The 19,325-nt window shown below is 40.4% G+C and overlaps 3 protein-coding genes across 6 annotated transcripts in view; all 3 read right to left on the bottom strand.

The window, feature by feature from the left end:
- kif13a (kinesin family member 13A) overlaps window positions 1-1,572 on the bottom strand; it is a 33,853-nt gene extending 32,281 nt beyond the window's left edge. For 2 of the 3 annotated variants that reach the window (XM_029503503.1, XM_029503504.1), the window contains exons 1-2: window positions 1,202-1,572; window positions 895-985 (exon numbers count right to left, since the gene is read on the bottom strand). In XM_029503503.1, coding sequence (XP_029359363.1) covers window positions 895-985; window positions 1,202-1,256 — 146 coding nt within the window. In that variant the 5' untranslated portion in view covers window positions 1,257-1,572. The other variant, XM_029503501.1, reaches the window with a different exon arrangement.
- Window positions 1,573-2,451: 879 nt separating this feature from the next.
- On the bottom strand, window positions 2,452-3,693 carry LOC115044633 (E3 ubiquitin-protein ligase NHLRC1). The gene has a single exon (XM_029503764.1). It carries the CDS (start codon window positions 3,691-3,693, stop codon window positions 2,452-2,454), a length of 1,242 nt encoding a protein of 413 aa, XP_029359624.1.
- An 856-nt stretch (window positions 3,694-4,549) lies between these two features.
- ptdss1a (phosphatidylserine synthase 1a) lies at window positions 4,550-11,504 on the bottom strand. Of its 2 annotated transcripts, XR_003840855.1 has the most exons (14): window positions 11,202-11,504; window positions 10,632-10,723; window positions 10,293-10,337; window positions 10,081-10,205; window positions 9,803-9,961; window positions 9,405-9,556; window positions 8,725-8,866; window positions 7,660-7,772; window positions 7,464-7,529; window positions 7,274-7,373; window positions 7,107-7,175; window positions 6,432-6,498; window positions 6,146-6,294; window positions 4,550-4,764 (listed from the first exon to the last, which is right to left on the bottom strand). XR_003840855.1 is itself a non-coding variant. In XM_029504526.1 (13 exons), the coding sequence occupies exons 1-13, from the start codon at window positions 11,381-11,383 to the stop codon at window positions 6,200-6,202; spliced, it is 1,407 nt and encodes a 468-aa protein (XP_029360386.1). In that variant the 5' UTR covers window positions 11,384-11,504; the 3' UTR covers window positions 4,550-6,199. The 2 variants fall into 2 exon arrangements, 1 of the variants encoding a protein (XP_029360386.1); XM_029504526.1 differs by having other exon boundaries at window positions 4,550-6,294.
- Window positions 11,505-19,325: the final 7,821 nt, after the last annotated feature.

Genomic DNA, 19,325 nt, shown 5'->3' with positions numbered 1-19,325 from the left:
AACGTCTTCAGCAGTTGATAACAGACATGACATTTGAACACCATCACAAGCATGAAGATGTGTTGTGTGACTTCAGACATCAACTCTGTACCATCAGACAGACTGACCAACGAGCAGAAACCAATGTGCTGGCCTTCAGTGTGCGGGCAGAGTGCGAAACATTAGAGAAGGCTTTCGTCCACCTGACAAAATAGAGAAACATCCCACCATTTCATACAGCCAAGGTGGGGTCTAAGTCCTGTTGGAACACCACATAACTTAAATTACCTCTGACTCTGGAGATTTATAGTGATACTGTGCGGCTCAACATTAATCTGTTTTTTCAAAGAGTCGTCTCCATGTGTGAGACACACTCAGCCACTTCTTTCAGTTTCCTAACTTAACACCACACAAGCAAAACTGAGTATTGTTAGTATTATTGTGCCGAGACGATGAGTATTTGAGTTCTCACGAATTACATAACATAATATCAAGTTGCAAGCAGGGGGGTGGTAGACATGCCGTCCTCGGCAGCAACAGCAGCGCAGCATTCCCTGTTTTCCACCGCACAAATTTATTTATCGGCACATTCCAGTTTGAACTCAAAACTTGGATCCTCATTACTTTGTATGAGGGTCATGCAGGAATAGTGAATATACGGTGAGATGGAAACCTTGGATGCGACTCTGTTAAAACCAGGGTGGGATAAAGTTATAGAAGTGAGGAGTGTCCTTTCCTAAGCAGCCAGTGCTGCCAAAATGTAGTCTACACACTGCAATGTCTTGTTTGTTTGTTTGTTTGTTTTCTGTTTAATTCCATTCACTCCACCTGATCACTTTAAGGCAAAGATGTTTTAACTACAAGCACTACACTTTTGCTCCAGGACACAGTTGGCAGTCTTTCAGCTTTGTTTACCTGCTCTCTCCCTTTGCATTGGAGGGTGGTGGGTGAAGAACTGTCTGGTTGTCCTCCATATCCACGACACATTTTGTGTTTAGTTCAATCTCTGCAGACAGAAGTTTGTTGGGAAAGTGAAGCACAGTGCGGGGGTGTGAAAAATCAAATCGTGGCTTCTCTTGACTGTTTGAACTGAACTCAAATCTGGCTTCAAGCTGGACGCAGCAATGGCGAAGAATAAACTCTGAATGTCGTGATAACGTAGCGCACATTCAGGGACACACGAATAAGAGTCTGCAAAGAGATATCATGTTTTAACACTTACCCCTGCGGTTCATGGGCCGAACTCTCACTGCGACTTTTACCTTAGTATCCGACATTTTTGTCCACTTTTCACTCCCACCCTGTCTGTGAGCTCTCGGTGAGCAGCCCGGATCTCTGCCGGAAAAAAAAACGGCGGCAGACGTTACAGAAACAGCCCCGAAAGAGTCCACACCTCGACCAGAAGCGACGGGAACATATTCATTTTTCTTCCTTTATATCCAGCCGGGCTGGCTCTTCGTGCAAATCCAGCGGTCCGCTCCGGCTCCAGACAGCATCCCCACCGCCATCTTCCGCTGTCCTCTGGCAGACTGGAGACGGCCGAGCAGCGCCGCTCACCGCGGGCTGCAGCCGGGGGACGGCTCAGGACGTGCCCCGGAGACAGACAGCGGGAGTGAGGTTAAAAAGGAAGGGAGAGGAAGTCAGTGTTGATAAAAGATGGACTATTATTATGTCCGACCCTCAACCCCCCTTTTCTATGTCTGTCTCATTTATTTACTTTATAAATCAGACATGGGAGTGACAATTTTAAACACAACTAGAAACCTTTTTTTTTCTACCAGTGTGTGTGTGTGTGTGTGTGTGTGTGTGTGTGTGTGTGTGTGTGTGTGTGTGTGTAACCCTCATCCCTCATCTTGTGAGCATCCTCTGCTTTGGCCCAGAGAAGTTGGCAGCTGGAGCATTTGTTTCACTAACTTCAGTGCAGGTACCAAAGGTAAGAAATGAAATGATAAAACCAAAAGAAAAACACTAGTTACCTGCAGCGTGTAACCATGAAAAAGCAAGCATCAAATAAAATATTCTAGTCTTTACTTCAGTAAAACCATCAATACAGCACTGTACAAACAGGCTACACTATTACCTCAATGAAAAAATTTGTTTTAGTATTAGCATCAAATGTATTTAAAGTATTAAATTTACTTAAATTAAGCAATCTCTACTTGTTCACTTATAACAGCTTTGTGGCATTATTTCTTTTTTTTATTTTAAGATGTTTTTTGTAGCTTCAAACAGGTAAATCTTTCCGTTTCATGAGAATACATAAAAAAGGTGTGTATATATTTATTTTTTCAGGAAATAGTGGACAAAGACATTATTTTGACACAATCACACAACCAATACAGCAAATTATACAGTTGGCCCACATTAAAATGTTTATGGAAATGTTTTGGGGTTTTTTTTTTAATTATAAACAATAATGCAAGGTGACTTTATCACCTTAAAAGATGATAAGCTTAATTTTATAAAGGTGAGCTATCTCTTGGGTGCAGTATCAGATTTAGCTGAATAGATCTTTACTGCATGGTCTCCACCATCCAGAACGATGAGCATGTTGTTCAGTGACGTCAGTCCAACTGGCCGGACAAGGTGGTCTCCCACAAGGACAGTGAGGACTGGGCCATTGTGGAGCTTCCCTAAACTCCAAATCATCCCCTTTTCAGAGTCGATTACAATCACATTTCCATCTTCGTCGAATGCCACACCTGACATGTACAGCCTCCCTGTGGACTGCATGGTCAGGCTGAAACTGTCCATCTGATGAATGAGGTGGAATTCTTTGGTAAACACCTTCAGCCTTGTGCGTTGGTGCCTCTCTGGTGGATGTGTGTCATCAGTTAAGTGCTCTATCACTGCAATGTTCCCAGTCACTGGACAGCAGGCCAAAGCTTTTGGAAGCTGGAGATCGGAAATGGCTGTATGATGATCCAGAATAACACCATGAGTGTAGTCCACTTTCACATGGCTCAGTGAGTGAGCTTGGATGTCTGAGACCAGGATGTGTCCACAGCTGTCGGTGTCCACACCCCAGGGCATTTGGAAGTCCTTTACTGTCAACACATGGTTCCCTCTGGAGGTGAAAACCTTTACAGTTTTATCCCCTACATCAGTCACCACCACATGACCACAGAGAGCCACTGCCACATCCACTGGGTAACAGATTTGCCCAATGGCTGGTCCTCTTCGCCCAAAACCGTGCAGCTTGTTACCTTTTGGACTGAACACCACCACCCTCTTCTCATCATCATGGACCACCACTATTGTCCCTGAGGACCGTAATAGAGCTATCCCTGTGGGGTTGATAAGTGTTCCCCAACCACCAAAAGCTGTGGAGAGGTGCAGAGCTGTGGATGTCAGAGCTGAAGTCAAGCTAAAGCCTCCATTTTCCATCTGAGGAGGAGCAGAGGATGTGGGACCTTGGGACAACAGCAGATCCTGGAGGTCACTAAGAACCTGGCAGTGGGAGGTGCTTTCAACACCACACAGCTGTCGACAGAAGGGGCACTCCAGCTTCCTCAGGAGAGGGTGAGACAAAGCTGTGACACATTCCAAACAGAGTACATGACCACAGGGAAGGTTCTGCGGCCTGCGCCCCCTCTCCTGAGTGCAGAACTTCTCAAAGCAGACTTTACACTCCAGCAAATTGATCTGTATCTCTCTCAGGATCCCCTCAGGACTCAGGCTGCCACACTGTCGAGGATCAGGACTCAGGGCCATGACTAAAATATCCTGCTGCTCTCAAAAGCTAGCAGAGACTGCCAGCTGATGCGGGAAGCTCGAGGTTCAGGAGACAAACAAAAAAACAGACTAATAATAAAAGAGGTGATGTGATAAATGATGAGCTGAGAGCTAGTAAAGCAGAGCACTGCAACACACTCAGTAAACAGTCATGTCCTGGCAGTGAGGCTCAGATGATCACGTGACATATTTCACATAGCAAAAGCCCTCTGCTGCCCTCATTCGGCAATCAAAGTAAGCAATGTTCAAGGAGATGTGAAGTTAAGCCTCTGCATTTTAACAGTAGACATGATCGCATTCAGCTGACCTCTTCCCCTTTTATATACATATTAAGTATTAAATTCTAAAGGCTGGATTCAAAGCTAATGTCTCTAAAAGGTGTTACATAGTACTGCGCTATGCCTTAATGCTCACTGTGAGGTGATACTTGCTGGACAGGGCTGGTGTCAATGGACTACTGCCCCTGCTGAACTGTGAGACGTTTACTGTAGTCTTCTTCCAAGGGAACATCCAGTGTACCTTCAAATGCACATTGCTGTATGTCAGCATGAGGAAGCTATTTCAGTCTCCCGAGTTTCACAATGTGCAGACTGAGTGAAATCCAATCTGAGGCAACGTTTGACTCAGCCAATCTGGCACTCCTTTGCCGTGGCAGGGTGCTCTTCAGGGGTTGAACAAGGTCATTCATGATTTCCTATTGTTAAGTACACAAACTGCCTGCTACTACGTAAATTCGTGCGATAGGAGGTCCAACAAAAACATTTCTTAACATATAGTGCATAAAGAGTAGAGCTGCCTCTGTAATCACAATACAATAACTCCCAAAGCGTTGAAGAGGAGATGTAAAACATTTTAATGTTTCATTATTTCACAGTGAAAAAGAACAGCACAAGTCAGTTTCAGTGGAATTGTATTTGGCAAATGACATCTAAATCCAGAGACAATGTACCATTTATAGTGTCTACTGTATCAGGCAGCCTGGTCCATTCCACAGAGGTCAATATCTGGATTGTCAAGGATTATGAGGGATATATCTGTGCTGAGATGATACTGACAGAACACACAAAAAAGGGCAACAGTGTCAAACACAAAAGTCCAAATTTAGTCTTAATACAAACTGAGCAATGTTGAGAGTAAAAAAAAAAAACTACATGCAAACAGGCACAAGGGGTGAATTAAAATGTTTCATTTACAGCAAGACACAAAAATAACAATACTGGCATCCTTATGTGTGATGTAATACAAATACCTGTTGACTACTCTTGCAACTTTTTTCTAGTAAAACACTTCATTTGATTTGACACAGCCATGCAAATGCAAAATATGCAATAAGAAGAAGGTCGACAGTAAAGCAAGACCACCTGCACACAAACAGGAAGAGCCTGACAACACATGCAGGAGTTTGAATAATTGCCTGCTATTACTGGTACAGTTAAAAGACAAACAAACAAACAAAAAGAGAAATAGCAGCCACAGATGGACAAGAAGAGTAAAAATCACTCAAGGTCACAATGATTCACTAAATACGCAAACATTACAAAATGTACAGTATTTCCAAGAAAACATTCTGAAAAATGCTTTAACGTGTGCTTCACTTTGTTCCAAATATAACACAAACCTCAGTTGATGATGCTATCAAGCTTGATGTTGTGCATTGAAATCCTGTCCACATTCAAGTTATAACATAAAAAATATAACCATCAAGACAATCTATGACAGGTACTAATAAAGAGCCTTTAGCATTTCTTAAACATAGAGGCTCCAATTATTATTGTGATAAATTCTACATAATGGCTTTTAACATTGAAATGTGCTGAACCAATATACTGGAGTTAGGTTTAAACCAGTCAGATGTACATCAATGATATACTGTTTCATAGGATAAATGTTTGTAAATTATTCTTTAACAGCTACAATGATCATGCAGTCGCATCTAAAATTTCTTTTTTATTGCCTACTCTCACACACGCCCATGCAAAATACTCACACACACACACACACACACACACACACACACACACACACACACACACACACACACACACACACACCACACACACACACACACACACACACACACACACACACACACACACACACACACACACACACACACACACACACACACACACACACACACACACACACACACACACACACACACACACACACACACACACACACACACACACACACACACACACCTGTGATCAGTGGTTTAGGAGCTTCTGTGACTACAGCACACTGTTTAGTGTGTGCATGTCTGTAGTCCAAGTATCTGTGTACTCCTAATTACACCACATGGACCTTTTCATCCACTTAGTCCCTCCTGTTGCCATTCCCTCTACTTTAAGTTGGGGCTTCCTAAACGTAAATGTCACAAGGAAGTGATCGTATCTTAACCCCTTATTCAACCTCTGATCCTCCCCACCTGGTTCTGGGGGGTTGAGTTGAGGAGTCCACCACTGGCCGGTTGCTCCATTTCTTACTGGCTGTTCATGCCATTGATGGATTTGATCTTTCCTGAGGCCTTCCTTCTCTGTCTTGTTGTAGGGCTGTTTCCATCTGCCTCTGTCTCTCCTGAAACATGATGATCACATATTAATAATAATTTATTAACGATATAACTACATTTTTCACATTTACACTATGACTGAAACACTATCCCAGATACTTGTGGTAGAATTGGCTGACAAATTGCAGTAAAGTCACTGTACCTTTAAATTCTTGGGACAAATGGTCAGCAGGTTCTGTGTAATTACTGTCCTCACATTCTGAGAGGCTCTGTGAGAGGAGACGAGGTTCAGAAATATGACACATACCACTAACTGTACATAGACAAACTATCTGAGCTCAGTGAACAAGAATAATCTTTACAGGGAACAGACCTCTAAGTTACTATTCACTGAGGAGCCTCAAGAAAAAGTCAGCTGACTCAATAGACATGGGGCATGTAGCACAACTAACCTGACCTAAATAGTGAAGACATGGCTTTTTGTTTCTCTAACACTCATTGGCTGTCTATGATGTGAATGTTTGTTGTGGTTCTATTCAGACAAGCTTTAATCCTCCATATAATTATGTATTACACTGATAACTTCTGCAGCTCACTTGCTGTATCTTAAGTGCCGTTAATTCACATTTCAGGACACAGGAATTCTTTTTTTTTTTTTAAATAACTTAAACAGGTGCGTAAATCAGCATTGCCTAAGGATTTTAAATTAAGACAAACACTAACCAGTTCCTTCAACAAACACTTTCCAGGATGCAATGTGTTCCTAACAAGGTTATAGCACTTTTTAATGGAAATCAACGTTGAAAATTTTTTATATTTTTGTAATGTGTAACTATGTGACAGGTTTAAATGTCTTCAACTAAAGCGATGACCATACCTTCTCTCTTGGACCATAATTTTCAGCATACCACACCATCCCATATAGGCACAGGAATGTAATGAAGGCCTTAAGACAGATAAAACAAAAACATACATTTATGAAAAATCCATAATCAATGTGGGACATGTGAAAAAAGAAATTGGTGTACTGTATTTAGATCTTACCAAACACAGAAGCCACAGGATCACATAGAGGATTTGTGTTTTTGAGAACAAGTCCTGCCCAAATTTAATACATGCCAAGGCTTCCAGAAAGGCAATAGCCCTGTGAGAGACATGAAAAAAAGAAGGGGAAAAAAAATCTATAGAAATATGCCAATTTGCAAGCTACGCTAAAACAATTAGTTTCACTTACCCAAACACCCAACACTGTGTCCCAACTCTCTTACACTGTGTGTCTGTAAGGTATGCATAATATTGCCTAAAGCAAAAGCAAAGGAACAGAAAACAAATGTGTAACATTATTCAAGAGAAAAAATTGTAAGATGTAAAACTATAATCATCAAGAGCTTCAAGGGTTCATTACACTGCTAATAGCACTGTATTTGTACCTCACTGTTGGAGCTGTGATGATACCAATGAACAGAATCCGACACCAGCTGAGAGCGTGACTTGCCGGAAAGACAAAAATATGCTTGAGGAAGAACGTGTTCAACTCAGTTAGCTGTGAACGAAAAAGATGACAGACAAAAGATACTTCATGTAAAAGTGCTTTAAGCCAATTATATTCAAACTGTGTTACAAGCGTATTTTAAATATTAAATATTCTATGTCCAAATCCTTTGCAAATATTATTCAAAATATCATGTTAATTTATTAGTTTTGTTGGTGCTCTGTTAATGTCCAAAGCACTGATCAATTACTTAAGCCTGGAGTTGAAAAGTCATTAATGAGGAAATCTGTGCCGTTCTTGGTTATTGTTTATTTTACCCGGAAAGCTGGTTCTTTTAGCAGTTTTGATTTGACACAGTGGCAACAACAGTGGTAGTTAATTTTAAGGGCCCCCCTTGCCAAGTTAGTGTCATGTGTAATATAGTCAGAAGGACAACTGCTGCTGTGTTATTGCGTACTTGGCCAAAAGCCTGTGTGGGAGAACTCAGTGAAAAGCAGCCAAACTGTCACCACTCTTGAGCAGAGCTGAGCTGTCTCAAGTCTCCTCAGTTTATACTCAAAGACTCATAATTACTGTTGAAAGCCTCAAGAGAGTTTGGTGGTCTCTAAGTAAGAGAGAGGGATGCTGAGATTGGTTCATCACCACACAAAGATGAGAGACACACCAGTTTCCATAGCTATGGCTGCCTCTATCTACAAATTCTGGGCAAGTGGCTCTGCCGAAAAGAACTGTGGAAATCAAGCAAGTTCTTGAGCTATGACTTCCATATTGAAACTAATTGCTCCCAACTAATCCAGCCTGTCTTTTACTCTAAATGAATTAACTGTTAATACTTAAACTGGAAGAATCTCAAGCGTTATATCTACCCATGTAAGATAGGTGTTGCATTTCAACAATGAGTGAGCCAAGATTAGCTAGGACTTAACACGCAGAGCACATTGGAATGATTTCAGCCTTGTAGGCGCTTTCCATGAGATGGTGAGAGGATTTCTCATTGACCCACCTGCCAGATGATCATGAACATATAGACGCCCATCACTCGTTGAAGGGAGGACTTAGGGTCAAGCCACCGTACATAGGTCCAGCTGGCAGGCGTGAACTGCAATGCAGCTCGCTTGATCTTCCCTGTGGTGGTGTGGATGTCCCTGGATAGGCAGCACAGAGAAAGGATTACAAAGACTTGCAGATACTTTTACAGTAAGTATTATGTTAGTGCACTAGGCAAAGCCAAATGAAAGTAATGCCCTAACATTAAACATTCAGTCCACTGCATGGACCGAATGATGACCATGTGGAATCATATTTCAAAACACCAACTTGCACATCGAAAGATAACCTGAAATGACTTGCTAGAGTTGCCCTGGATATATTTCAGTGTTACAAAATAGAAAAAAGCTAAAGTAAATATATTAGTTAGCACATACTCTGCTAAAAGTCAGTGTACATGATGTACTATAAGGAAAAAATATTCTTGGTTTATCGTTACCAAATCAGAGCTAAGCATATGAAATAGATGCACCAGGATTAAAATATGACACAAGTTCCCTTTTCCATACAGACAAAAATCAACTGAATATAGATGAGTGTATGTTTCAGTTGCTACTCTTCATGGCGATCTAGGATCAATGCAGTTTTTTTTTTTTTTATACATTTGTGGCTTATTTCCAGACTCCAAGGTCATACTTAATGCTAGCCCAGTGGTAGGTCCTCATCTCCAAAAAGCGACACACAGTCATTCCAAGCCAGATGCCCCCTCCATTACACAGCAGAATGTCCAGAATCACCTGGTCCCACCAGCACTCAGCAAAGTTAGGCAGAAGATGCATGAAGAATAGCTATGTAAACAAGGGGGAAAATATAATGAGTCTACACCAAAAACCGAGTGTGAGTTTTTCAGCCTACAATTACATTTATTATACTGTTATTGAGAGTGGCCAAAATGCATCATCAAATTTCACGGCCTAAACCAGCAGCTTGTTTGACCTTAAAAGATACTGGAAGAGGCATGCAGAGATTAAAAAGTGAGACCATCAAACACTGAGAGTGTGATGACCACATTCAGCCAGTTTGTGCCTCTATACCTCAGTAAGTTCCCAGGTAATACTGATGCTCCAGCACAGGCCATAACTTCGAATGAGGAGGGCCTTCATACCCCAACCCCAGAAATGGCTGAATGCAAAAATGTCAAAGTGGCTCAGGATTCGCTCCCAGGTGATGACATGGCAGTTCACAGCATACTCCTGCGAAAAGCAGCACACAGAGTCTCACAACATAGATTGCTAATCCGCCGGTAGTCAACACAACTGGTGCATGCCAATCAATCTGAAAATGGCTTTCCATGTAATCCTAACCCACTCACCATTATGTCTGCTTCTCTCTTGGCATAGCGCAGATTTGGATCCAACCAATACATAAGCTGCTTCACCTGCTGCCAATTGAGGAAGATGATGAAAACCAGGAAAAGGAAGTAGAGGACACTCAGACCTTGAAAGAAAAATGGCATGACATTAAAAAGGGAAACCAATGCATCTGAACAACAGTTTTATGCTCAGACCTTTAGCTAATGCTCACCGAAAACTATTCGCCATATTGCTGGATGCGGCCTTGTAAAGGGGCCTACAATAAGAAACATGAAGCCAATTAATTACTTGACAAACACATGTTACACAATATATGATCATCACACAAATCAGCTCTTTTAGCAATATGCTACAGATGTAAAGCACAGTTGTAAAAATGACATCAATGCCACCAATGACCCCAGGATTCAAATTTATCTCATTCAGCCATCCACTGACTCACTGGTGGAGGGATTCATGTAAAGCAGATATTGTTACCTATTTGAAGACATTCACTTCTAGGTAAACAGCAGCTCAACATCATCAGCACAGTTTTCCTTTTTCTGCTTACCATTAGGGAATGCCAAAACACTGATGATGAGGAAGAATGAAATGACCAGGATGAGCCCCACCCAGAGGTTACTGTCAGGGTTTCCATCATCCCTGCAGAGTGAGCAGAAATGTGTCACTGACATCTGTTTTACAAGGACTAGTTTGTTTGTTTGTTTGTTTGTTTGTCTTCTTTCTTAGTACACATTATGCCCCCTGGCCAGCTGTCGTCCTGTGATTGTACCTGTCCTGTCTTCAGGACTTGAGGTCAGACTACAGGACAGTGTTTTGTGGGCTGGTGGAGAAAATCGACACTTTAAAGCAACATCACGATGGACTTGATCGTTACACGGTTGTAGCGTAAATAGCCAGCACAGGAAACAAGTGACCATTGCTGGACAGTCATCACACAACACCAGGCTCCTTCCTGTCAGCTTAATGGCGGCTACATGGGTTTTATCTCAGAGCCCACATGCGGGTGTTGAGTTAGTTTTAGACAGAAAACGCAGAAACCCCCTCCGGAGCATCACCGCTACCTGCTAGCTAACCAGGCTAACAGCGCATGCTAGCGCTAGCCGCGGACGACTTTTACCTCGTAAAGGCGAAATACATCAAGCTGAGCACGGCGCATGTCAGCAGCGTTATCGTGTGCGGCCTGTAGAAAAACTCGATGGTGATATCTTCGACCTGCTGCTCGTTTATCATGCGGAAATGCATCCTGTAATTCACATCATCCTTGCTCAAGGTGTGGGACCCGCTATACACGGAAGCCATAGCAAGAGGAGGGAGGCAGCCGGGAGCCGGAGTTAGCGCCCGGACTCACAGGAAACAGGGAAAGTAAATAAAGAAAGGTTACATATCCGGATAAATGAGGTGTTGACAGCTCAGCCGGGAGAGCTGCCGAGGGTTAAATAAAGAGAAGGGGAGGGGGGTCGTGTAGAAATGATGACTTGTGCTTTTGATTGGTGTGTTAGTGAGTTGGGAGTGTCCCAGAGCGGAAAACAGCCCACATGCCCTCTGAACATTTAAAGCGTGAGCTCCGCGAAGAGACCAATAAACCCTGAAAACTGTCCCGTCGCAGTATTCAACATGAACACAACACCTGCTTTCTGTCTACACCTGAAGGTCAAATAAATGTTGTTGTTGTCGCTCTTTCCCCCGGAGGGAAACGGAGCTGACCTGCTGTGTGATCATCTCCCTCCTGTGGTCACTCAGGGCATCATGTCCCTCACAGGTCTCTCATCTTCACACAAATAACAGCACAAAAAGTCACACTTGGGTTAACTGCTTGTGTAAATTATGGTGGTTGAGGAAATGCAGACAAATTTGCGTGAGAACTGCTTTTATACTTATACTATCTCCTTATATGGATTTCAGCAACTCACTTGGCACTTCAATAGCTTCCTCTTTCTTCCTCTTTGTGATGTTATAAGCTCCCACCAATAGTTCACCACGCCTGATGATCTATTACAGAGCACATAATATATTTCATTTTTAGTAAAGGGGGGAGAGCTGCCATAATAAAATAAAATGTGTTAATTAAATGTGGACACACGCAAACGTATGTTTTCACTTACCCACGTTGCCACTCCTTTCTGTCGTTGTCCATTTTAATAAAAAAGGTTTTTAGTTTTTTGTTTTTTAAATTAGTTTAAATCAACCCGCCCCCCCCCCCACCAATAAATAAATCTAAGTGGATGAACTTGAGACTAGTCCAGGATAACACAGTGATTTGAAAATTAATATCAAAAATTTTATTAGAAATCAGGTTGTTGATACAATAAAAACATGGATATAATTATAATGCTCACACATGACAGTTGTCTATGTAGAAATGAATAATCCACAGAAGAGCTGAAACCACAAATGTATGATATATTATATGTATATTATATGTGTTTTATATGCATTTTAAACATTAGCTCAGTTGACTATAACAATGTGGTCACTTTAAAGTGAGTAATTATTTACATAAACAATGTGAAAAAGTTGTAACAATTTCGAACTTCTTGCTGAAATGAACAACCTTTGAATATGATATAAAATAAAATAAATCATTCAAAGTTAGTAGTTTCATTTGGTTGTGGGATTACTGAGCTCTATCAAATCTTCTCAATCAGTCTGCCTGTTTCAGCAGAATGATAGGCTGTCAAAAAAAGAAAAAATATTATTATTTACACAATATTCTATTTGTGTCTTGGTGTATGTACCTGTAACGAAAGCAACATACCAAAGTGTTGAAGTGTTGTCTGCAGATAGCTTTACTTAACCAGTAGATCAAGAATAGTGAAAGTACATTTTCAACAAAGTGCAGACTCATAGTCAATCCAGTGATTCCTTGCTGCATCTATGAAAAAGGAGTGCGATTACAGGATGTGAACACTGATAGGTTTTCTATTTCAGAGAGCAATCGGTGTCTACATTTTTCCTTACCCCATCAATGTTGTCACGAATGCAGTGAAAGACACTTGAAGAAAATGCCACGATAGACCAGAAGAAGCAGACTATGTTCAGAGAGAATGACAGCTTTGCCTGAAAGAACAAAGCAAAAAACAGTAGTTTTCACCAGCAGTTGCACCTTTTGCCTGAAACCACAATAACAACAGTACTTATGATTATGATTATTGTGTTTGCTAAAAACTGAATTTTCCCCTCTATCTATGCACTTCATAACGTTGAAGAGAAACAACATTAAAGATATAAATGAAGCTCTCTCTGACTTTATATGGGCTGGCTGAAAGCCTAAAATTAACCTGGATATTTTACAGATGCCAAAAGAACTAGAAGGAAGCTAGAGTTATCTCAATATGGGCAACTGCTCAAGTGAAGCCACCATGGATTGAAATTGAAGCAACCTTCTCCGAACCATACTCTGCCGTCAACTTGCTTGATAAAGGCAGGAATGAACTACCAATTATGGTGAAAGACAATTTTCTAATTACTAATGTGCGTAGTACGTGGAATTCTTTATGGAAATTATTTGGGACTACACATAAATTGAGTTGTTTGACAACAATGACTGATACTCCTGATTTAAGCAGAGAGGGCCCTGGAGCTCAATTTCAGAAATGGCATGAAGCAGGAATTCACCATATTGATGATCTTTGGGATAAAAAAAAATTTACAGGCTACATACAAACTTCAAACAAAAGAATTTTATAAATATCTTCAGGTCAGACATGATGTGCATACTGAAATGGATGCTCTCCATCTTCCAGATGACTTCAACTTATTAGAAAAGACCCCTTTTAGATGGTCTTAACCAAGGTCACTTTTTCTCCAAATTTTACTCCAAGCTGCAACACCTGAATACAGACAGACTAGCATTCCTGCAGGTATCTCGGGAGACTCAGTTGAAAACAACAATAGGCAATGAAACATGGGAGGAAATGTTACCTCAACCTTTGAAAATATCCATTTGCAATAGATTCAGAGAAATGCAATATAAAATGTTACAAAATGTCTATATATCTGCATACTTGCATAGCAAATATACAGCGGGGGCCTCTCCAAACTGCCCAAAATGTAAGACTGCTTTAGGGACAAGATTCCACTGCCTTTGGGAATGTGAAAACATTCAATGCATTTTTTTTGCTCATGTGGGGCAGAAAGGCTGTTATGGCCAAATGGATAGGAGCTGAATCTCCCTAAATACATCTGTGGAAATCTCTGAAAGTGGACTATATGTCTCTAGAAAGACTAAGATCTGTTATTAATGGCCAGATAGATCTTTTTACAGCAATGTTTGGCAAAATGTTGGAATACCCGGGAGCTCAGAACACAAATGCCCAAAATGTCAAAGCTAATAAGGACTTTTAGATCATTACTATGGTTGTATGTTGGATTTGCTACAAATCTTTAATAATCTGAATATGCACTGTACTGCAGTGTTAAGTTTTTGAAAATTTTGAATAAAAAGAGTGCTAAAGAAAAACCCCCAAAAAACAGAATTTTCCAAGGAAGCCACAATTTTATCATAAACATGGAAATACATATATTATGATAACCTGTATACTCTAGTCTACATATGAATGTTAAGAATTTTAAGTCAGTTTGTAGACTGAGAAGGAACTTTTTTCTTTGGTGTCAAACTTCAGAAAGAGAGCAAATGTTGCCAGATGGTGGGTTTTTCACTCGAAAAGAGAACCTTGATTTTCAGTAGATTGCTTACCACATGCATGTTTGGCGACTGTCCTGAAGCATAGGTCACCATACCAGAGATCACAAACTAAAGTCGCAATGGAACATAGTGGTTATTTTACACAGCAATAGAATCATGAATTCTAATATAATTCTCCTATAATAACTTAACAAAGTGAGAGAAAGGCAAAAGGATCCATAGTCGCAGATGCATGGTATTTTTCATCACACAATTACAATAACTGTTGAAATGTTATACAAATTGATTGAATTAAAATTGATAATATTTAGGAGATGTTTCCAGATAGTTTTCTGATTTGTATTTACCAGGACACTGGGAATAGTGATGAAGCCGAAAAAATCTTTCAAAATCAGACCAAGCACGCAAAGAAACACACCAGTGATGGCTTGGGCTGCCTTGTACAAAAGAAAAATAAACAAACTAAATATTGTATATAATAAAATTGCCACGTGCTTGTGTCAATGTATGGCAAAATTATTATTTGCATGGTGCCATAGATTTTTACATGACTTTAAAATAATTCAACTTACTCCGAGAGGTTTAGGTCTTCCATTAACAACATAGAGCTTGTAGGAATCCTTAAACACACAGTGAAATGTTTGTGGCATCACTTCACCCCTTTCAGCATTTCTGAGATTCCCAATGGGAATTGTGATGATCATTGACTCGTTACACACAAATGTCTTCTTCATTCCCCTGTTAACAAAACTGTAACAAAAGCAGTTGATATCATTATATGCAGTATGTACATCTGGTGAGCCGTTGCTGAGGTTTTCAGGAACGTACCTTGTATTTTTCTTCGGGTGATTTGCTTTGGGTGACAAATTCTTGGCTTTGTCAAATAAGTTTGAAAAGGAAATGGCTTTGTAAGCCAGTTATCTCTGTTTCTCACTCGCTGCCACCCCCCCCCCCCCCCCCCCCCCCCCTCGCCTCCCCCCTCACTCCACACCCCTCCCCTCTCTCTCACCCCCAAACATATACACATTAAAAGTAATATAACATTTGCATACACATATGAAAATAAAATAAATAAATCAACAAATCAATCAATAAATAGATAAAACAAAAGTTTTGTTCATAAATTTAAAGCAAAAGCTACAACTTGCAGTAATAACGTACTGAGGAATGAGCTATTCAGCACAGAGGAGACAGACTGAGGAAGTTAAGGTGTGAAATGACGTTGTAATTCAAAGTATTTGCAGGGAAGTGAAAATGTCCAAGACGCAAGGTATTGCTTTGAGACACGGTGAACTCGAATGCAGCGGGTGAAACACAGAGCACTCAAGCCAAGTGTGGTAAGAATCCCAAAATCTTTACTCAGTCACACTGTCAGAAGCTTTGTTGTGCATATTATCAGAATATGACTGGAGCCTCTTTATATATGTGCTACATATGTGTGAGTTGTGAGTCTGTATGTTGGATATGATACCTGATAACTTAAATTCAACTGTGACGACAGGATCAAGTTGCAGTGCATTGTAGTGTTAAAGTAGAATTCATTCCAATCCTGTTTGTTGGATGAAAAAAAACCCACGCTGTATATTTAGTGACCAGAGATTTGTTCACTAGACAGCAAACGTGGCTCTTTACATTCCTTGCCTGCGAATATTTCAATCTCTCCTCTTTAATCTAAGAAAGGGGACAAGGATACCCTTTCTTAATTAATATATATTTTTTTTAATAGTCTTTTCTGTCAACCTTATTTTTATATTCCAGCACAGTCATGGTGTTCAATAACATGCACAAAGGTCAATTTTTCACACTTTAGATCAAACAGGGCTGGTGTATTGCGAATTCAAGAACATAGCATAATGATTTTTTTTAATGATTGGACGTGATTCCACAGAATAAGGACCCCCCCCACCCCCCCACCCCCAGATCAGAGAAGCACCATGGCCTGTGCTGATGTGGACATGGACATCCAAGGAGCAGATGAGGAGATGAGCAGACTCAACAGAAGAGCGCCAGATGGGATACAACATTACGAAGCCACAGAGCTCCTTCCTGACAGCATTGGGCCGCTGCATGACCTGATGCAGAAGCAACCAGCTGTACTGGGGGTAAGTGTGGAAAAGGAAAAAAGAAACACCATAAAAACCAACTCATCTGCTGTAAAAAACATACCAACCAGTAAACGCATCTCACGTACTGGCCATGAAATAAGCCAACGTAGGCAGGCTTTGGTGGCTGAGAGAATAGACTGCGCATCTGAATTTATTAAAACTTGGATTATTAATAAATATGAATAAAGTATTTCTAATTCTGATTCGGTTGCTGAGCAGCATGTTCAGGGTAGATTGGGGTAAGATCAGGTCCAGCCATCGCTGTTTCGTCACAAATGATGGCGTTTTTATGTAAACTTCAACAACCGTAAGTTAAAAGTTTTCATACTTTCTGAATAGTTGAAATGAACTTCAGAAATACAACACTGAAACATTTTAAATCTCTTTATTTTATAGTGTTTTTACGGTAATAATATTTTTTATGGTAAATGTCTGGAATTCCATGGTACCTTTGCACTTAAATAGCAACTTACACACATGCAACACATTCACACACTGATTGTTGATGCTGCTCATCAAGCAGACTTTTCCTGTCCTCAGGGTCCATCAGAGAAGGATATTTGGCCTTTCATTCACTGTAACTTGAGAAGGCCCTCTTTTGCACATATTTCAGAAAAAGTCACAAACAATTTGCTAGATGAAACTCATAGTGGTTGATTTTCTTCTAACCTCATATTTCCGTTTCCCGGATTGATCACATCATATCACACTATAACTCAAAGCTTAATGCTATATTCTAATTGTACATTTATCACCCTTATATTTACTGAGCATGAGCATTACTTCTGTTTTTAAGTTGCAACAAAATTGTGTGCAGTTACAAAAAAAGGAACTAAGGTGGTGCATTTCTTTCTGTACAATTTGTCATTCTTATTTACTTTGTGAACATTCATTTACAGACATTGCAGATCAGTCTTCCCTTCGTTCTTCCATTGTGTCTATGTGGTTTCATTAAAAATATTTACTAATTAATTAATACAAAATTTCGCAAACAGATTAGTAGCACTGCAAAGAGAGATGCCTTAAAAAAAACAACAACAACAACAAAACATCTAACTGGAACTGGATGTTTCGCATAATATGTTCTGCTTGAGCAAGTGAAAAGTATTTCTTAACCAAACAGGAACATAAAATTAATGTCAAATACAACCAAAGAGTAACTGAGAGGCAAGAAAGCCCTAACCCTAACTTTTAGACCTATATAAATCTAATGTCATATTTTGAATGTGTGTTTTTCCACACCTGCTCAGAGCCTTTCTAACAGTTTCATGGTGAAGGTGCATACACTGGCATGTTTTGAATAATTCAAACTTTACAAATTATTTTCACTGAGAATGTACTCAGTCAGTTATGCATTTGAATCAGTGACATGGATACATCATTACACATGTTCTTCCGGTAAACACGTTTTGCTAGAATACCACGAAAGCCTTCAACATTTGCTGCTGCAGCACAGATCTGCACAATGTGCAAATGTCACACTTCAGTTTGTTCATAAAGTTTTTCCTCCTGTGTCTCTGTCAGTCTCTGCAGATGGTGAGTGGTTTCCTCACTGTTGGAGTGGGAATTCTTTTTGCCGTAAGCCAGGAGATGAAACAGTCCCTTTTCACATTGTTCAGAGTTTCCCACCTGACTGGAGCCCTCGTAAGTCTTGTTCAACCTAAAAAAATGAGTGATGAAAACCTTTCTTTCAGCAAAGCAGATAAAATTATGTCTTTGTTTTTTTTTTGTGACTCTTCATGTCAAACAATGAGAACGTGTGACTCTGAGCTGCGTTCCTCTCCTCTCTGCAGTTCTTCTTTACTGGAGTTGTCTCCAGCCTCCTGCTCAAATATCCAAGATTACTGCCTGTAAGTACAACCCAACAGAAGCCTGTCGAACACTACGCTACAGAAGATGATGGTGACTATCAGCTGAAGGATCATTGTGTGACCTCTGTTCCAGCTGTCCCTCAGGTTGAACTGTGGCTGTATTTGTGTTGCTGTGGTTGCAGTCTGTCTGATCAGTGTTGATCTGGCCCAATGGAACGGAGAGAATGAGCTAAATTTTAGGGTAAGAGGATACGAAAAGCAAGATAAAATTAATCACTGCTACTTGAGAGGCGGGCTTCGTTTGCACTGGATATTGAGTTGTATGTAGGGAAACAAAGAATTAATGTACATGTGAATTTTTCTTTCTTGCAGATGGAGATACTGACACTTTGCGTGCTGGTCCTCGAGGTTTTCCTGTCTGCAGTTCTCTGCTTCTGGTTCTTTAATGAGAAACGTGCTAAGTCGCCATGATAAAGTGTTTGACAGCACTTGAGAGATATTTTGATAAGTTTATACTGAACAGTTTGTATAAAGAGGACCAAACGGCTGTAATTTAGTGAGTAGCTAAAAAAAAAAAAAGCAAAAAAGAAGTAACTTCTTTTTTTTTTTTTTACATCACATATGGCATGGCTTTCAGCTCAGCTCAGCCGTCTTCACTGGTGCTGAAACCCCTGATGAAC

The sequence above is a fragment of the Echeneis naucrates genome, chromosome 6 (genome assembly GCF_900963305.1).
Source record: "Echeneis naucrates chromosome 6, fEcheNa1.1, whole genome shotgun sequence".
NCBI classification, from domain to species: Eukaryota; Metazoa; Chordata; class Actinopteri; order Carangiformes; family Echeneidae; genus Echeneis; species Echeneis naucrates.
This window is presented reverse-complemented; position numbering and strand designations above follow the sequence as displayed.